Below are 20918 nucleotides of genomic sequence, written 5' to 3' on the forward strand. Positions count from 1 at the left end.
TTTCAAAGAAACATCTTGAAAAATTTCAAAACCCATTTCTAATTAGTAGCAGGACCCTCTCAAAAGCATAGGAGGATGGATTAAAAAAGGGGTAAAAGGACTGACTTACACTTTTGTCTTAAAAAGAACCCCCACAACAGATGATCCTGCTGCACCCTTCTAATAAAAGCACAGATTAAAACTCTTGTGCTTATTTACATACTTTTGCACTCCATGCACTGGAAGCAGTTTTGATGAAGCCAGTTAACAGGGCCTAAGGTGACTTTATAAAAGCTCAGGAACTTGGGTAGTAACTCCTTCTCTGAAGTCAAGTCTCTAGGCTTAGACATCTGTGACATTAATTGAATTTTTAAACTTTCAGAGAGAACTTTTAAAATATTTTCTCCTGCCATGCTACCTTGGGGAGGTATAATTGCATTTTAACAACTGCCAATTCAAACATGATTTTTAACCTTCCACTTTTTATGTGTTGAAGTATATATAAGCCATTTCAACCTCACTTTCACTATAAAAATATTATCGACGACAAATGAGAAATTAATTTATCTATAGCTGCCAGGAAAAAAAAATATTAGAAGATCTGCAGTCAAGGAGCTACATTCATGCTCTTCAAGGAGTACAAGAGCTCCTGTTCAGAAAAAGAAATTAAAAGCTCTTGTAAGGCTATTGTAGACACATGGAAACCTGATCTAAAACTCCGAGTCATGCAATTACAAACCATTAAAGCCTGATGTGTAGTTTTCTAAGGGCTGGACATACAAATGGCAATTAAAAATACTGAAACTGTTGTGAGCACAATGAGCTACTCTGAGGTATGCATTACGAGAGATAATGCCATGCTTTGGGTCATTGAATGCACTTAGCTTTACAATGCATCTGCAGGGTGACACAGCTTGTCCTGGTTTGTTGTCTAATTATCAGGGAAGATGATGATGATGGAGGACTGCAAATAAAATAGAGAAGCCTCCACAAACGGACCACTTCACTACTGTCCTTTTTCCAGCAAGGTATTTTGCACAAAAGCACGAATTTAATTGGAACAGCAACAAAGCTTAAACAATATCACTGTCATCCCCTGGGATTACAGGCTGCTTCATGGGGTTTGTGATAAAGAAGGTTAAACTATGGCAATGGATTATGTTACACTGTTTCTGTTGGAGGAACAAATAATAATCATAGCAGAGGCAGGGTGGCAGCCTCTCGAAACACACACATCTAGAGCTACTGGGGAGGGGAGAACACTACTATTTATTCCACATGTGTTGTAGTATCAATGAAAGTCTGTCTACCCACAGACTTCCCAGCCCTTCAACCACACACACATGCACAGAGCAGCACGATGCCAAATTTTAAAGGCCTGATTTGGAACAGTTACTTTTGTACAGCACAGGAAAGGAGCTATGCCAGGATAAAGTACCTTTATACAGACAGCTGAAATTGATATTTACTATTTTATTTGCATTTGTTAAAAAAGAAAAAAGAAGTCATGACCCACCTGATGTGCACACAGGGTATAAAACTGAGCATGGGCCAGGCCTTGCAGCCACCAAATAATAAACAGTAAACTTATTGATGTAGTGAAAAGCTACAAGGGATTGCAAGTATCCTGCATCAAGGACAGAATTCAAAATGATCTTGACAATCAGAGAAATAGCCTGAAAAACACAAGGGGTCTGATTCAAACAGAACCATGTGCAGAGTCCCAGGCTCCAGCCAGAACCAGGGGCTGCCTGGGGGCACAGTGTGCTCAGCACTGCCAGAGAGCTCCAGGGAAAACCTCCAGCAAAAGGGTTCCTGCTGACCAGGAGCTGAACAGTGGCAGGAACACCACACTTTTGTGGAGCAGGCAAAATAACAATAGGATGGGTGGCTGAGACATGAATCTTGACATGTCCCTCAGCCTCTGGAGGGCCTCACCTGAAGCAGTGCAACTGATTTTGAACACTGTCAAAAAAAGATTAAAGAATCTAAGGGAGAAGCGCTGAGATCTAGAAAACAGGAAAAAAAGCATGGAGCAGGTTCCTTCTGTACTTCTGAAACCTTTGAGCACAACATCTGTCAGTCAGGATCACCCAGTTCATGTGCACTTGACAGAATTAGTAATGTAAAAACATTTTTTTCAGTGGCTTATGACAGGTGAATAAGAGGCAAGACTAAGTCCAGAAGGTTGGCTTTCTAAAGACCACAGTCTTACAAAGTCAAAATACACTGAACTGTCAAACATGTGACTTCATCTAGACATGCTTTATCAGGATAATTCTTCAAACTCCAGACATTGTGTCTATTTGCATTAAAAGCTTCTATGTGCTAATTTTAAAGATTTGTGCACCAGCTCGCTGAGCACATAATGGCAGCTTTACTGTGTTATAAAAACAGTTAAGCATGGAGAATTAATGGAAAGATGTCTTTTCTAATGTAATTAGTTCAAATTACTAAATCTGAGCAGAACTGAAATCAGTCACTTTACTTTGAAAAGAAAGTTTCAATTAAAAAGAATAAAAGGGAACTCTATGTAACTATTTACACCATAGCTTAATTTAATCTTAACAAAAACAATATGAAATAAATCACTGAAAGGAAACTGGGTTTCATGTTGTACTGTCTTCTCAAGACTGATGGCTCCTGTTCAGAAACAATATTACTTAAGAGAATTCAAAAAAAATCAATGACACTTCCTTTTTTGTCAACAGAAACATTTGTGTTCTCCAAATCAAACTGGCGGGTTTTGAGATCACTGTCTTGAGGAGGGCAAATGAAGAGGAGGGCTTCACTGACAAAACAAACACACCTGATGGTAAGAAATGGGCACAGGCTTCCGAAAAACGATCCACTCCACGATCTCGCTGCAGGGAGGAGTAGTCAGGGAACCTGTGTAGCGGTAGTAGCTCCCCAGCGACGTTGGCAGGAGTTCCCTCAGCACAAAGGGATCCAGAAAGGTCTCCTTCTCTGCAGGGAAGATTGACAAGCAGGATTACACTTTTTTTTAATGTGTCTTTAAAGCAGACATCACATCGCTAGGCAGCTTAACAAGGTGTAATGGCAACAACATATTTTGTCATATATGTAATGAAAAATACAAACCCTCTGTAAGAGCTGACGAGTGGTTTATTAAAAGAGCAGCCAAAATGCTAGTCAGCCCCATCCCAAACACACACTCTCCTAATCTGGACGTGTGCAGGTGTGAAATGCACTTGCTACCCCATGGTTTGTGTCAGTACAGAAATAATGCGTTCCAGCACTCAGTACGTGGCTCTCCAGCTTGATGGCAGCAAGACAGAACCCAGTGGGACACAGCCAGGCCCAGTGGTCCTGTTTGCTGCTGCCTGACCAAAGCACACCAGGCAGTGTATCTGTCCCATCTCTGCCAGCAGCAGAGAGGGATGCAGGAGCAGAGTCAAACCCTCGGTAGATTGCTGAGATGGAGGAGGCAGAGCCATGCTGCTCAGCCAAACTTCTCTGGGAGCTGCCAGGCAGCTGGGCTGAGGAGCAGGGACACAGGACACTGCTGGAGCTCAACGTGGTGCCCAAAGCAACATCCAAGCAGTGCTTGCTCCCACCCATGCTGGCACTGCCAGGGTGCTGCCAGCACAGCCAGCACTGCACCACAAATGGATCTCACGGGCAGAACTGCTGCCCCTTCTCCCAGATCCAAGAAAGTCCTTCCCAGGGTCCAGCAATCTGGGGACAAACCGGTTTTTCTCTGATAATCTCCTTGGCCAGCCTGAAATGCAGACCTAAGCACTGGAAGCATTCACCTGCAAGTCACAGTGACAAGCTGGTCATATTTAACACGGTGAAAAAAAAAGAAACAAACAAAAAGAGGGAACAGCTGCAGGTAAGGCAATTTCCCTGCCATCCCTGAGCATTTATCCTCTGCAATTCATGTAGACTCAGATGCTGAAGCGCCCTCTTAGCCCGTGCAGAGGTGCTCACTGCCTCCGGCAGGCTGACAGGCTGGGCTCTCCCAACATCTCCATTCCTCACTTTCGATATCCTGCACGCCTCAAACAGGTGCCCACACTTGGGCAGAGGGAACTCTTTTTTTCTGTCTCACCAGAGTTGCTGAGCAAACCCACCACCACCCCCTCCCCACCCCACCAGAAGGGAGAAGCAGGTGGGCTGGTGATTGGCACACACGTCTTCCAAATAGGATGAAGTCTGCAGAATTCATTTCCACAGCATCCCACAGTCTTGAAAAGGCTTGATCATATCAGGAGTTGCCTAAACTTCTTAGCAGCACTCTGATAATTGGGGGACTTTTTTAACTCCACTGTTGCTGCATGATGCCACTGATACATAAACTTCAGGTATCTTCTATTTTCTGCACAGTATCAACGGGTTTGTGATGTTTTCGTAGCTTTTAGCATTCCAAAATATAAGTAATTCTATTAAAGTCACAGCAATACTGCAACCTCTCAGTGAACAATTCCTTTCCTTCTAATCCAAGTAGATTTTGACCACATCTGCATCTCCGAAAAGGAAATAAACAAATAACAATCCACATTTTTTTCCTCATCACAGCACACCACTGTGAGAAAAAGTGTGCTTAAATAACAAATACTAAAATATATGTGATTGGCCAAAGTTCAAAGAGATTCTAATCAAGAAGTCATAATCACAACAAAAGGTCACATTTAATTTGATTGGCTCATTTTTATGCAGAAAAACTTGGTTAGAAAAACTAGAAACTTAGTCACAGGACTTGATTTCCAAATGCACTATACAAACATTGACACTGGATTTCTATTTCAGAGCTGTCTCTATATCAGCACTCAGGAAACAGTGCGCTACAATGAATCCCAAAGAGCATCTGAATATGCCAACATCCTCTGCATTAACAGCCAATGACTCCACATGAAAGAGCTGGGAGGCAAAGACACATTTTGAAAAGTGTTTTCCACTTGAATTTAAGAAAAACATGTTGCAGTTAAAATTAACAATTTAACTATTTCTAACTTTTGTAATCTTTTAATTACAATGATGGAATCACTTCAGATGCTGGATAAAGGCTCTGCAAAACCACAAATTTGGTATCCCTTCATCAAAGGATGGCAGGAGAAGGAAGCTCATTTTACACTTTCAAGGATTTTTGTGCCATATGCTGACAATATTATATTTTAATAATTAATTGTTCATCAAAGGGAAAGATGAAGAACAGGGATGCTAAATTCAAAGTTATTCAAATTTCAAAAATGAATAATGCATAACTTTTATATTAAATACACACTGTATTAAGTAGTCTACATTTCATCCAACTCTGTCTTTCATTTTTAAACATTTTGAACTACAATATGAATAATCAAGTAAAGGAAGCTTATTTAGACAGAGAAATACCTTATTTGAATGCAAACTGGAAGTATCCGACTATGATTAATTTTTGGTTATCAATTAGGAAGGGTTTTTTCCTAAGCACTTGGGAAGACATAGTCAGCTGTGAAAAAGAGTATTTCTCAAGGAAAAAGTAGCTTTGCTAATACACAGTTTAAGTAGGGCAGGGTGTACTCGATCTAATTTTTCATGGCTACAAGCAATGCTCTAAGTTTTCATTAATGAATGCCAAAGATTAAAATGAAAAAATACATATAATTGGATTAAAATAACTGCTAAAATAGATGATAATCAATTGATTATGCTTTAAAAATATAACACTTTTGAAAACATATCTTTTTTTGTATCGCTTGCCATCTAGATGCATGGTGCACAGCTTTAGAAATCAGAGTCACAAAGATCTTCATATGAAGCTTAAAGAAAAAGGAACTTTGAAATTCCAATGCCTGCCTGCCATATCCTTCAAGAGCATATTGAAACACTAAATGCCATGAAATTAAAGTTCCTAAGACCTTGAGACAGTTTTGAAAATGGTATTTTGAAGTCATATAATTTTAAAGACTTCAACGTTAAGTCAGTTATTGCTGTTGATAAAACTATAAGGGGAATAATTTCCGGGCTAAACAAGAGCATCCACTGATTATCATAGAAATATTTTTAATACATATATCTATATACACACATCCACCAGTGTGTATGTATATACAGTTCCTACTAAATGAAAAAGAACAAGGTTGGAAATAATAAAAAACCTCTCTTTTATTATCAGCTCCTGTTTCCCATTTACAGTGCCCGAGATGGGCATGAACTGTGTCCAGGAGTCTGGGAACAGACTGAGTGAAGAGTTTCTAGGAGGCAAAAAGTGGAAAAGCCTGGAAACTATATGATTGATGGGACAGCATTTGCTGACAGGTACTAGGATATAACTGGCAGCCAAAAGCAATAAAAGACAGCAAGGCAAATGTGTTTACCTGCAAGCACCTGTGAATCACTGAAATCAATGCTACAAAACTGACCCATGAGCCACCTACTCACTCTCACATGTAAACCAGAGCCCTGCAATGCTCTCTTCTGCTGCTCCTTCTCCTCCTCCCATCTCAGCACCTGAGCACCCAAATAGAAATATAAACATTCAGGAAAGCAGAGCCCCAGAGATCCTGACCCTGAAGACAGGCCCTCCAAATACTGAACTTCCCTTGGGAAAGAACAAGAACCTGCTGCTGCCACCAGCGCTCCCAGGTGATGCAGCAAAGAACAGTATCCAAAACAACACCCCAGTAATGCAGTTTTACCCACAGAAAACCAACAGCAATGCTTTGTTTATAGCACCAATGCTTGAAAAAACATGTTCACTCTAACACCTCAAAGGTAAAAATAGCAAGCACCACAGATTCATTGTTGACCATTAAGACAATGAATGTGGCATTTAAAATACTAAGTATTCCACAGTATGAAAGGACAATATTGTATTTCAACCCTTACATTCACAAAAAAAAAAAAAAAAACCAAAAAAACAATTATCTGAGCCAGCTGGTAACATATTTGACCTTCTGACACAACATTCACATCTGCCTCTTGGTCTGTGTCTCACAACACCAATGTGAAAAGTCACAGCATATTCTTTGTTTGGGCTGAGAAATCTCCCCAACATTTTGCATGAGACAAAGGGCCATTTTCTGCACAACCTGACCCAAAGGCAGAGCAACTGGAGACATGCTTTAAAAGCCTGACCTATTTATACTCTTTGTCATCACCACTAGGTCTGGACTAATACTAAATTGTGTACAATAGTTTACCAAGCAAAGGAAAAAAATCAGATCTTAAATCAGATACCAGCAGTGGATCTCCACCAACTACTGCAGTTTTCACAAGCTGGTGCCAATAAATATTATTTTGAAAAAGCCTTCAGTTGTACATTTTCCCTTTGAGGACTGCTAAAAATACAGTTTGTAAATCAATGGAAAAAGACCTGAATTTTAACCAAATCACTAGAGTAAAAGGCTTCTCGAGATATGCAGGTAAACAGCACACAACTATCTGTGATCAAAACTCTTTTAAATCTAACAGGAACTTGGATTGGACATCACAAGAAAATAACTATATGCCAAGTCCATTTATATCTCATGGAATGCTTCGGGACTTTCATCATGATTTTCTGTAAGAAAACAGGAACTTGGCTGCATTGAAAACAATATCTTAAAATGAGCTTATTTCCAAAATTAACGTATGTGCAGTGCCTGATAGGTACCCAGCTACACTTTGAATAACTGAAATCTGCAATACCAATATGAAGAGCTTTGAAAGTCTCCCAAATTTATTAAACAATGTTATTGCCAATTTCATTTTCACAATGAGCCAAGACAATCTAAAGCTTCTTCATTCAAACTTTTAAAAAGCAAAACACACAATCAAAAGGACACCATGTTGCACACCCACTGAGCCAGAACTTCCCAGATAAAGCAGGCAGCAAAGCACAGCCAAGGACCAGACTCGTGGGGGTGATTTTAAAGATGAGATTGCAAATGTTATATATTACTTTTACTGAAAGGATCATCAGATGACTGCGTGCTGTGTAAATCCTGCAGGAAGAGCAGTATCTGACACTTCTCTGTACTCAGGGTAATTCTTGTCATTTATTGTGCAATTATTTTTCTCACTTTTATTTAATTTTTTTTTTTTTAAAGAGCCTCTGCTGAGCAATGTAAGGAGCTGTAAGGATACAGAAAGCACAGCATGGCAGGGAGGAGGGGAGTGAGATAATAACACAGTCCTGCAGACTAATTTAATCTGAGACAACCAGTGAGAGGTACAAAAAGCCAGGAGGAAGGAATAAAAAAGGCAAGTCTCTTATTCACAAAAAAACATTTCCATGCCACGTGTTGGTCTCAGGCTTAATTTTTCTCTCTCCCTTTCTTAAAACAGCTTAGGAGGAAAAGGTTTAGCTGCAGAGAAGAGGTCTTAATTCTTTAAAGAAGGAAAAGGTTTTTCTGAACCTTTCATGCTTAAGCAGTGCACAGATGCAGAGCAGCTGTTGGCATTCTAGACTGGGATGAGACTTCTTCAGGTTTCCAAAACCTGATCTGAGGCAGAGGTACATGAGGCTGGACAGGCAAGGAAACTAAGAAATACAGAATAAGCACCAGCAAGAAGAGGAAAAAGAAACTGTGACAAAGTTTAGAGGAGAGGAGGAACCCTGGCAAAAACTGGACCCTGGCAGAGGCTGAAGTGAAGCAGAAATGGCCAGAGGATTGTTCACATCTGCTCCTGCAGAGCCAGAGCAAAACCACATGTTCTCAGACTTCTCCACCCCTCATTTCTCAGCAAATATCCCCAAAACCCAGCAGCATGGCACCCAGCTCCTACATCAGCGTTAATCCTTAACTTTTACAAGTGCAATATTTTTTGTTAGTTTGAATTAGTTTTTGTTATTATTATTAATAATAATAAATATTCTCTTTCATTATTATTTCTCTGTCAGCTTGCTGGTCTTTACTCAGCTGTGACCAGCACTGCTTTCTCCAGAGCAGACAGGTGAAGGACCAGAGATTTCCAACACTTCCACCATTTATTCCTTTAAATTATACAGACCCCTGCAGCTATGCACAGAGCTGCCCTATATAAAGGTGTGAACTTATCACCTCTGCTCTCATCTTCATTTCCCACTTCCCTCCTCCTCCCCTTTGCTCCACAGCAATCTTGTCCTGGCCCCTTTCACAGGGCTACTCTGCCTGTGAACACAAGAACAGATCAGAAAACAAAAGAATATATCCAGCTCATCCCTGAGGAAAAAGAAATGCTCCTCCACGTTTCCTTCTCAGCTTAACATACAGTGTTGCTCTCCCTTTGATGGTCCTTCCTTGTTCCAAATTGAGCTGCTGCTTTCTTCAAAGTTTTACTTTCAAAGATGAGGTCCCACGGTATCACATCTCACCTTCAGCCCTCTCCCCCACCCTTCTCTACAACCCCATGATATTTGGTGCAGAAGGCAAACAGCTTGTCAGGCGGTGTTATGGTTGAAGTTCAAAACAAAAGAAAAAACGTGTCATGGTGCTAATGGTGTTTTCTTGTTATTATGCATTCTGGTGTGATAGATCCACAGGGTAACTAACACTGTCTAGATTGCTTCTTTTTTAGTGCTGATTTATTTTAACAGGTTATTCACTGATTTTTCACCTAGGACAACTGGAGAGATGTCCAACATATTTGTTCTCTATCCTTTTTCATTATTAAAGCAGTTGTTTCCACTGTATTTTGGTAAGTTCCTTCCAGTAAGACCAGAAATTTTATAATCCCTTGCCTGACCACTTCTGGCCCATCTCAAGGGATGCTGGATTCCAGCTACAGCTTTTTAGGATTTTTTCCAACCTTCCTTTTAAATAAACCAAGGTTCCTCTCCTTCCCTCACCCCACCTCATGTTCACAAACAAGCAACAGATGCCATTGATTCACTTTGTACCTAAGCTTTTGATCTGGTAGCACTTTGATTTTCAGAGCTCACTTTTGACAAGGAAGGTAATAAGAGCCCCATTTTTGTGACATTGAGCCTTTTCTGCTGTGGTAATTTATTTGTGCTTTAATAATAATTTTCTGCTGATCCGTGTAGATTCTTGATGACAGCCACACAGAACAGGACAGAGTGACAAAAACATGCTTTCCATCACCCTGAAATCTTTTCCAGAGGCCTGGGGTAGTGTGGGCTGCTGTCCCCTCTGACAACACTTTGCCTGCTCACTAAGACAGGACTGTGGTCTTGTGCACAGCAGCCATGCCAGGCTGGGAAAAGGTGAATGTCACACAGCCCCCAGCACTGGGTGCCCCCCCCAGGACTGACATCAGGGAAGAAGGCTCATTTAATGCCTTCCAGGCAGCCAGTAAAAACAAGAAAAAGGCTTCTCTAAGAGGCTTACATACAAAACTGTACCAAAAAGGGCAAACCAAAGACAGCAAAGCTGGGAAAAGCAATGTTTCTGTGCAATAGCTCCATCCTGCCAGGTGCTCCTCTGAGACCTTGCTGGGACGTGTGGCAGGCAAAAGCTTTCAAAACCATTTTAATGCAAATCGACTGTATAACACATAACCTGGTATTTCAGCCCCCTGTTCCCACAAGGGCACAATCATTCCCTCTGAGGCCTCAGCAGCCTCCTCAGCCCTTGCACAAGAGCAGCTCCTTCCTGCTCTGCAATGCTCAGCATCACAAAGAAGGATGAGGAGTAGAGAGGGGCTCAGGGCATTGCACCTGGGCAGCAAAACAGGCAGAAGAGTCAGATGTGCAGCACCAAGACTGCCCATGTGTGCTGCAATCACAGCCAGGCACCAGTGGCTTTTTTACCTATGATCCAACTTCAGTGAACAACCTGCATCATCCCTCCTGCCAGCAGCAGCGTTGCTGGAGCCCTTTCCCACCAGCTTTCATGATGAGAAGAGCATTGCCGAGGAGCTAAAAAAGACCCCCAGCAATCAGGGCTGAAAGGGCAAGCCAGCACCAGAAAATCCAAATGCCACCCTCCTCCAGGGAGGGCTGCCCACTCCCAGCTGGCAGTCCTGGCTGGGCTCCTGGCAGGCACCTCTCCCCGTGCCCTGAGAGCAGCAGGGACAAGAGCAGGCACCTAGCTGGCAGGAGGTGTGACAAATCCTTGGCAGAGCACTAAACCAAAGCAATTTTCAAATCAGCAACAAGAATTTGACAGCTCCTGTAAGAGCCCTCTCAGAGTGCCTGGGCTGCTCTTGGAGGGCAGATGCAGGAGCTGGGGAGAGGTGTGGGAACATCCTGCTCAGCAGGAGGAACCTGGGGCAAGCCCCAAAGCATGACCATAGATCCAGACATCATCTGGCAGTTTGGTACACCATGGTTTCCCTTCCAGCTAAGAAACTTTATATAGTTGCTCATGTAAAATGAAGTTTAATGTGGCCATTAAGATTCTACAAAATTATGCCTGGAGATGAGGAAACAAAATCAACTAAGTAGCAACTAAGCCTGTATTGATTTTTATGTGTATGTTTCTCTATCATTGTTACTAAGCTGGTGACACTGTGAAGGGCACAATTATTTATGTTCCATCAAATTAGTAAGTAATTCAAATCCCTGATGAAATATCAAGCAAAAATTGCTTTCACTTTTACAGAAAGTACTTATGACTTTGGAAATGTCTGCATACCCCTGGAAGGGCAATGTAAGAACTCCACAGAAAAAAAGAAAAATTATACAAAAAATGTTTTAAAAAAACTATCTCATCATTCATAAACATCATCTTTGTGTTCACCTGAGTGTTACCAGATCTGTCACCACTGTGGGCACAGGCCAGTGTGGGAACCCTGTACAGAGTGGTGCAGAGTGGAGTCCCCACATTCCCATGCTGAGAACTGAATGAGTATGAGGAAGGATTGAGTGCTCAGCACAACCCAGGAAACATGCTCTGCCAGATGGAGGGAGAGGGATGAGAAAACCTCAAGGTTTGTAAGTATTCTTAATTTTACATTATACGTATGTGCTTCTGTATTGTGACAATCACCTAAAACCAACATGGAAATGGAAATGTTATAAAATGCAAAGAAACTTAAGGCTTCAATTTTGATTTCTTTTGTTGGATTCCTGCTTGATCCAACCACTCTATTCAAAAGCCACAAGAGTTTTTCACTGTACTTCAGCCAAAAAGTCCATGTTGCCTTAGGGTCCCAGTTGAATGCAAGGCAAATGGAAGGCAGGAAGAAGCTTTTCAGATAAATTCATAAAAAATGTGCTCATGTAAGATGTAAGTAAACCACATCAAGAAAAGAAACATAAGAATCTGGAATAAAACCCTCACATCTTTACTATTATTCTATATAATAACATTAAAAGAGATGTTACAAGAATTCTTCACTGAAGTGTTCTATCAATATTTAAGTTAAAGAGAACGATCTCTTTCAACAGCTGCTTTGCAGGAGGAAATTCCTTTAACCACCAAAAGAACCTTAGAAAAGGCCTTTAATCAGGGCCTTTGAAACAGGAAGGAAAGCATGATTTTCCTCTTTTTCTTCCTTAATGTTTTGAAAAGGAAACAAGCTATTGAAATATATCAAGTGATTTCCTTTACTTGAAACACTAGCAGACTTCTGTGCATTGTGTGCAAAATAAAAATAAACACCTTTTATCCACCCAGATTTTGCTGTGGGTAAGACAGCACAGAGATGGACTGATCATTATGTGGTCAGGGAATCACAGCCTCAGGACCGAGTCACATCCTACCCAAACAATTAATTTTGGGAATGGAAGAATCCTCTTAGGAGACACTGGTGTGATTATCCACTGTTTTGTCTGCAAGGAGCAAGACAGGGAGCAGAAAAACCTGATGAAGTGGCCAAAACACTGCGTGCTTGCAGGGAGTTGGAGTCTTGGAATAGAAAGCAGGTAAAGAACAGAACTAAAAAAAGAGATCCCAGTCCAGTTAAATGGCAGCTTGGCTGCAGTGTCAAATTACACAGACATTGAAAAAAACCTTGCAGCCTAACGCATCCCAGCTTTGCTTTTGCTGGCCTGTTTTGTTATCCAGCAGCAAAGAGGTAATAACTTCTATTTTTGTGGAAAACCACACCAGTTTTTCAGCTCAGTGTGTTGTTTTTATTTCACAGCAGAACACTGCAATTTATAAGCAGCAAAACATAAGGAAAATTCTCTAAATGAAGGACTTTATGGCATGTTATCATTTAACCCGTTTTTCACTGTGTTTGGATTTATTTGCCTTCTCAGTTGCAAAGTTAAATGATTCTGAAAGGAGAACAATTAATCCAAAATCCTATTTGTTTTAATCTAACACTGTCAACTAGTTTTAGGTTTGCAGTCAAGAGAAAAAAAAATGTCTGTTAAGCTCTACAGCACTAGCTAATGTCTAAAGACAATCCTCAGAAAAGGTACAAAGATGTTTTATCACAGCACTATAGATGGAACAGAGATTTATTATTGTACTGAGCACCATTCCAGAAGATGCCTTTTGAATTACAATGAGATTATTAAAACTTTACAAATCATTATTTTAAAACCTGACAAGAGTACTTTGGGAACCAGAGCATCTTGATGTCATTGCTGATGATGCATTACCTGTGGTAAGGCTACAGAAAAATTCCCAAGTAAAAAATTGGTTATAAAAGTATAAAATATATTAATATTTATTTTAGTACCTGCTATAAGTTCAAGGATAATAGGTACATGCATCAGAACAGCTGAATGATCGAATTTATGCCAGCATTAGAAAGATGTTCATCTGCTGCAAAGTTTAATTAATTTTCATAGATAGTTAATTTTCTGTTTCATTATCAGTTCCCTAAATTTATTTACAAATAGAAACTTCAGAGAGGTGTATTTTTAGAGCAAACAGAAGATAAATAACAGAGTGAAGTATCCAGGCTGCCTTCGAAGTTCTAATATGAATGATAGATTGCAGCAGGTTGTGATTGATAACTTATGCATTCTGGAGCACTGACTGAAAAGAAACAAATTGTTTACTGTTCACCCCAAACCATTCCCAGGTAACAAATGACTCTGATCTTTACCTATCAAATAATGGCTGTGATGCCCTTAAACATCAGTGAATGAGGAATGTGTGGGCTGTGTCCTTCCAGGGGTGACCTGATCCCTTAAGGACAACATTTCTGCCCCTCTCCCCTTCCCAACAAAAGAAAGTTTAAGCAGCTACTTACCATGATGTACAACGCCCTTCAACCCATGGATAATGGGATCCAATGCTGAATTGTCCCTCTGACTGACCTACATGCAAAGGATACAGGATTGGTTACATCTCCTCTGGCATTAGGCAGAACAGTTTCAGTTTAATCTTCTAACGAGCGAGAGAAAAAAGATGTTACCTAACAAGCTGCTTAGTTCTCACATTTACAATGGATCTTCACCAAATGCCTAAGATTCATGGTGTCACAAAATAAAGTGGGGAAGGTTAAATAAAAATAAAATGTGTCCTCTATGTTTTTTAAAACGTTAACCACATTATCAGCCTTGCAAAGCCTAAAAACACAGAGCTAATTTTTCTCCATCTACTCCTGCTTTCATAGAGGAGAGCTGCTGTGATAAACAGAAGTCATCTCAGACCAGTTCATTCCTTACCAACATGGCCATAAATCTGCTGCTGACACTGCAGTCAGTGAAGCTGGATCCCTTTCAGCCCTAATGGAGTTTGGCCTTGGCATCTCATTGCTATTCACATTTTAAAATTTATTTAATTTAGTGTCACTTGGACAAAGGAAAGGCAAAATAGCTCTGTGAGAGGATCTAGAAAAAAACAATCAATTTTTGACAGTGTAATTGCCTACACTGCCAGACCAAGACCTGCAACATTGCTTCTATCACTCAGAAATTGCCCATGTCCTCCACAACAGGGAGGTCCACCACCACAGAGAGGAGGGAAAGGCAGCAGGAAGGATTAACCCTGTTGATCTCCACAACTTCTAAATTAAACCCATCATTTCAGTCACTTACTTGCACACAGCTAAGGAATTCACAACCAACAATGCAATTTTTTAAAATCTTTTGCCTCTTCAGAGGTACTGTAGGAATAACTCCCAATTCCTGTGAACATGTTCCACTATTTAAGATACTTGCCAATTTACTTTTGGGAGATAAATACTGCCATGTATCTTACTCATGGGGTACATTCTTCCTTCTTTTCCCCACCAGGCAGCTTCAGAACATGAGCAGTGCTGATAATTTCTGGATGGACAGCTCCTAATGGGCAACACGTCAGATACAAAAGAGCTGCCCTGTGTTTTACTGCCTGCTGATGACCTCAACATCATGAAGAAAAACAGAATTTAATCACATTATGGCTGTGTATTAATGCATTTGGAAAGGAGTAGAGACAAAAGAAGAAAACTCTGAGAAAGGACCGTGCACCCAGAAGGGAACACACTGATCCATGAAGGGCAGAACCAGCTTGGAGCTGTTCTTAGGTGAAGGACATCACTGACCACAGCACATCCAAAAAATGTGCTGTAAAAATATCACAAATTTTAATAGCTTGACAAGAAAACTGGAATCCACTGCCCAAATTTCACAAGCACAAGCACCTCTCATCTTGTCCTTCCCTCCCCATAACTAATTAGGAATCTTAGAAATCTCATTATATCCTCAGCCAACTGCATTGAGATAAACCAAAACTAACCACTTTTCTTTTTCCCTTTATTTGCCCTATGAACTACTCTGCTGTGCTCAGGACACATTCTCATGCACTCCTCTAGAAACAACATGGTTTGGTGTTGTAAGTGGAAATTGAAAATCCTCTCCTCATCACAGTACTCCAGAACTTGCAATGATCATCTAGGGCAAGAAATGCAATAAAATTATCAAAGCAGCAAAAGCAGCTTTGAAATATATACAGCTCAGATGTTACTGGATGTAACACCATTACCCTGAAGGCTGCAAGCTCTTTGAAGCATGAACTTTTATATGCCCAAAAGGGTGCTCTGTACACTTTGGATCCTATATAAATAATAATCACAGGACAGTGGACCCAATTACCCAGTTTGTAGGTTCTGTCTGACATCTGACAAATCAAAAAGAAACACTAAAAATACAGGGCCTGTTGTGTGACACATTCCTGCATCATTTCCATTTATCCAGGTTTCTCTAACAATGGGCACCATAGGAAAAAAAATCATTAAAATGCTACCAGCATTTAAGTACAAGAATATAAGAAAATCTTGCTCTGGACTTAAGCAATGTTTTATTTATTGCTGCCTAACTATAAGTGGTAAAGAATTTTATTCTGTTTACTTTGGTTTTATTTCTGGTGACAGCTCCAATCAGCTTGAAAAAAGCAAATAGACAGAAAGGATCATAAAGGTTAGAACTCTTCCTTTTGGGATTTTGTGTCAAAGTAGATCAATCCTTAACCTCAGCCCTGGCAGCGCCCCTTTAATCTGAGGTGGTGTGGCTGTATAGATCCAGCCATGCAGCCTCTTTGATAGCACATTCTGCAAATGTGTTCTTCAACAGCACAAAACCAACAGGCACAGGATTGCCGTGGAGGCTGGAAGGCAAATGCTCCCTGCATCTGTAATCTTCTTTTCTCAAGGGGCATGGGGAGCAGGATCTCATGTTTCTTTAAAAATAATATTCAAATAAGTACCACTTGTCAGTTCAGACCTGCATGGGATATAGCTTTATTTTCCTTCCAGATGCTTTCCTTCCCCCTACCTTACATTCACACACAGTGTCTCACACCTCAGTACAACTGTTTCAGGATCTTGGCAAGACCATTAGAAAAGTGACCAAAAGTTTTCTCATTTTGTGGAAGGGTTCACACTTCAGAACAAAAGCTTTCTTACGTATTTTTCTTCTTCAAATTCTTAAACAGCCCAAAAAACCCACCTTGAATTTCATCTCTCTTTTTTTTTTTTCACTTATTTGTATCCTTTTTCTGCCTATGTTCACAGAGGAAATCAGGTTTCTGAAATCCAAAATGTCAAGTTCTATCCCCACTGCTGCATGTCTCTGGTTTAACTGGCCTGCAGCTACCACACTGGTTGAGATCAGAGATTCACCATACAAGAATCCTGTCTCTGATAACAGCTGATATTTAAAAGAAGGGAAGGGAAAAAAAAAAAAAAAGGCAAAAAAGCAGAAAGAAAAACATCTCCAGAATAAGAAGTATCCTTCTGACCTGCTTTATGATTCCATGTCATGAAGCTTGAGCTCATATCCTCCTACAAACTGTTTTTAACATTCTTTGTTATACGTGTTCCAGACATGTATTTTTTTATTATCTTATGAACATATCCTGAAGGACAACAGCAATGAATTATTCAGATTGACCTTACATTCCACATTTCTGCTGGTACCTTAGGGAAAGATCCCATACCTGAAACTGGGTCTGGGCACTTTGGCTTCACCCAACACATACCTGCCTAAGCTGGGCAAACCTTTTGCTGTGAGTGAAAAGCTGCGAGTTCCCCCCCCAATTTCTTCAAGACCTTACCAGAAGAGACAGAGAGAATGACAAATTCCTTAAGCCACAGGAACTCCAGGCACAAACATAAGCCTACAATGCTGCAGAGTGAGTATTAACAGACAGATGGAAAAGCATCCTGAAATTGCCCTAAAATACCCACAGTCCCACTACTACAAATGTTGCTTCCTGTACAAGATGTTTTTGCTCAAAACTGACTAACACTCTATAGGTTTGCAGTAAACAGATTAAATAATGCTTGCATGCATAATTTATAATTGAAAAATGTCTGTAATCCTCTTCAGCAGAAATAAATAGGTAACCATCATGCTAAGCACAATGGAAAAACAAACACAGAGATATCATTAAGCATTTTCCTGTGCTAACAGAGCTCTCACCATAGGGTAAATATGGGATGAACATGACACGAAGAAGCAAAATCTCTTGTTTATTGTACCTTTTGGGTGACTTCAATACCTGGTGCACATGCCACTCTGAATAGAAAGAATGGCTTGATGTTAATGCAATGAACAAGACAAATATTTGCAATATGGGAAAAGGCAAGGCACAAGTGACCACATTCTGCAGTCATAAACCAGATATGTTCTTCACATGAAGTCACAGTAAATCATACTCTAGACAGGCTGGATTTACTTACAGCTCCTGCATCTGATGCAGGGACTGAGAAATTATTCCTTCTTCAGTGAACAAGGCTGATCAGCCATGAACTCTATTGACGGCAGGGTTAACACTTCTGAGCAGGACAATGTGCTGTGCCTGTGCTTCAAAGTCCTGCTGCTTCTACAGCTGTACCCTTGGAGGCAGGCTAGGGGGCTCAGCCCCTTCTCAGGATAACATTAAAGCTCCAAAAGGACAGTTTCAGTGACTGAGCAGAGCAGGAATGTGAGCAGAGGACAGACCAGAGCACCTCAGCCAGGCTGAGCACGCTAACCCAACCACCAAGCCACAGCATCTGAAAATAGACTTTACTGGGCAAGAGACTGCCCCTGTGCTGAGCTCAGCATGTGCTCAGGAGTTAAAAAACACCAACCTTCTCTCATTGTAAAGCAGCCTGTTCATCTAAAAGCTGTTCATGCAAAGTGCTCTGTTCATCTGATTATTTCAGAGGACAAACTCAGAACCTCCTGAAGACCCTGATTTATCAAAACTCAGCAGACTTGTAAAGTGTTAAAATTTATGCCACATGCTGTATAATTAAAGCCATATGCTAAAGTCATGTAAGTAATCCATGACCTGTCTTTCTGCTGGAAACAGTTCTATAAAACTGAAAAAAAAAAAAAAAATTTCAGGCAACCATACTGATCTTACCCTGCTTATTTTAGAAACAGTAACAAATAAAAGCAGGGGAACCCCCAAATACATACTGAGGCATTTAGAGAGGCCACACAGCAACATCAGACCTTAACTCTCAGACCCCTGTCCAAAGGACCAGATACCCCTATTGCCCAAAGTTCCAGGCAGCCTATCTGAAACCCAGATTATCCTCCTACCAACCAAGGAGGTCTGCAGGGAGCACCACAAAGCTCTCTAATGATCACTGGTACCAGCTACCTTGTGAGAAGTAGGTGCATAATTAATCATTTGAACAGATCAGGAGTAGGGAATACACTTTCCTTTTAAAAATCTGTTAGAAGAAATGGGTGTGGGGAAAAAAGAACTGAAGAAAACTCACCTATTTGGGTTGATACAAAATACAAATTTCTCTTTAATTTCCACCTTAAAAAATATCTGGCATTTAGACATTAAACTGTCATAAATTTGCTGTGACTGCTTTCAAGCTCATTAAATGGGCTCACAGACAGTATTGCAAAGCATCTCAAAGTGAAGGAGAATGCCACAGTCGGCTATATTGAAAGGTGAAATGACATGCATTTTGTGCAAGGCAGAGGAAAATGAATGGCAACAATTTTGTGATACAGTACCTGAGCCTTTCCCCTCTGAATAGTGATATAATTTACTTTTCTCTCCCACTGCAACATTTGGCCCTTGACTCAGAAACTAAATCTTCAATCTATCAAGCCTTACCCATCTGCTAAGTAAAATGGCCAAGAAAATCTGCATGCCTTGAATTTGATATAGCCAGCTGCTCCCAGAGTGCTGAGCATTAACATCCAGAGACCATCCTCTCCTGCTGCAAAGGACGCTGCCTGCCAAGGATGAATGACTACATACTTAACCGTGGCAGCTGAAGCCACTGACAATGGCTGACACAGAAAGATGCCAATGTGTCAAACTCTACTTTCAATTACAACACTGAAAGTCAGGGGTAATATTCCCCCAACTGTGTGCCTTCAGCTCCCATACAGCCTGCAGTTAAGATAATACGACTCACCAGCCAAAAACCTAAGCTCCAAGCACTCTGTACAAACAGCAAAGAAGAAAAAGAAAACTATTATGAATTAACTAGGCTGCAGAGATTAAATTGTCCTGTAGGGTTTCAGGACAATCAACATGGTTAAACAATTTATTCTTCTATCAGCTCAGTGATGTTGGACAGATGCCAGTCCCCAATCTCTGTGGGAAAGGACCTGATTTTCAGTTGGTTAGAACAGAAATTAGAAGAATCCCATTAATGTGAACACTGTGCCACACAATACGTATTTTAACATCACAGCAACAGGATTTAAAGAATCCAAGATAATCACCATCAAAAGAAACAGTCTTTTCTCACTAAAGGGAAAGCATTAGGGATATGGCTTTTGAAACTCTTCAAATCTGTGTCTTCAGGGCCAAATAATTACAGGGCTAGCTATCAGCTTGGGCAGCCCTACTCCCAACCCTTCTGAACAACGATGCTTTAACCTGCATCAGTCTGCAGCACTTGGAAAGGATCCTGGCTTTGTGCTCCACACCCTTCTGCTCTGCACTAACTCCATTGTCCCACCTCTTGCTTCTTTCCCTTTTGAAGTCTACATTGTAAAATCTGATTGTGGATAAATATCTAGTTTCTTAAACATTACTGAATAAAAGGAAGTGAAAGATTTCAGCCGGATCTGGAATGCGGATGAACAGATATGAAAAGTTTACATGTGCTTTGCTTTGAAATAAAGCAGGAAATATTTATCTGGAGCTTTCCAGGAGAACTGATGGGTGAGAAGGGATACTGGTTGACACAATAGCACACTGAGCTATCTGTGAAGCCAAGAAAATGCCTACAGAGCTCCCGACATAATGATAAGCTAGATTTGGTGCTCTAAGTTTTTCACCTTCGCAAGCACCAAATGATCCAAGAATGATATATTCCTGCTCCTCCACAGATGATATTTTCTTCCATCTCCCCCATATAAGCTATAATTGCACATCTCCCATATGAGCTGATGCAAAAGGACAAATCTGGCCAAAAGCCTGCAGCCTGACAGAGGTGAGCAGGGAGGCAGAAGGCATTTGCTGTGTAATGAATGAACTGCCCAAAGTAAGTATCCCGCAGAATATATTTGTAAGGGAAAACAAGAGATGGAAACAGCCCCCTTAATACTTCAATTTTCTACTCATCTGTAAAATCAGAGAGAATAACAAGTATCCAGGCAAGATATGACACTGAACCTTAAGGTGGCACATGCACTATTTCACACAGATATTGCCATGACCTTTGATTTTTTAAAAAATGTGCATCACAGCTGATTTTGTCTTTGCCTATGG

The 20918-nt window shown here is 40.6% G+C and overlaps 1 protein-coding gene across 1 annotated transcript in view; it reads right to left on the minus strand.

Moving 5' to 3' along the window:
• The window catches only part of PTPRG (protein tyrosine phosphatase receptor type G), a 391091-nt gene that overhangs the window by 95932 nt on the left and 274241 nt on the right, over positions 1 to 20918 (minus strand). The window contains exons 6-7 of the mRNA XM_021537228.4: positions 14002 to 14068; positions 2789 to 2946 (exon numbers count right to left, since the gene is read on the minus strand). Of these exons, the coding sequence (XP_021392903.4) occupies positions 2789 to 2946; positions 14002 to 14068 (225 nt within the window). The remainder of the gene's footprint in view (positions 1 to 2788; positions 2947 to 14001; positions 14069 to 20918) is intronic.

Source organism: Lonchura striata, chromosome 12 (assembly GCF_050655825.1).
Source record: "Lonchura striata isolate lonStrDom1 chromosome 12, ASM5065582v1, whole genome shotgun sequence".
NCBI classification, from domain to species: domain Eukaryota; kingdom Metazoa; phylum Chordata; class Aves; order Passeriformes; family Estrildidae; genus Lonchura; species Lonchura striata.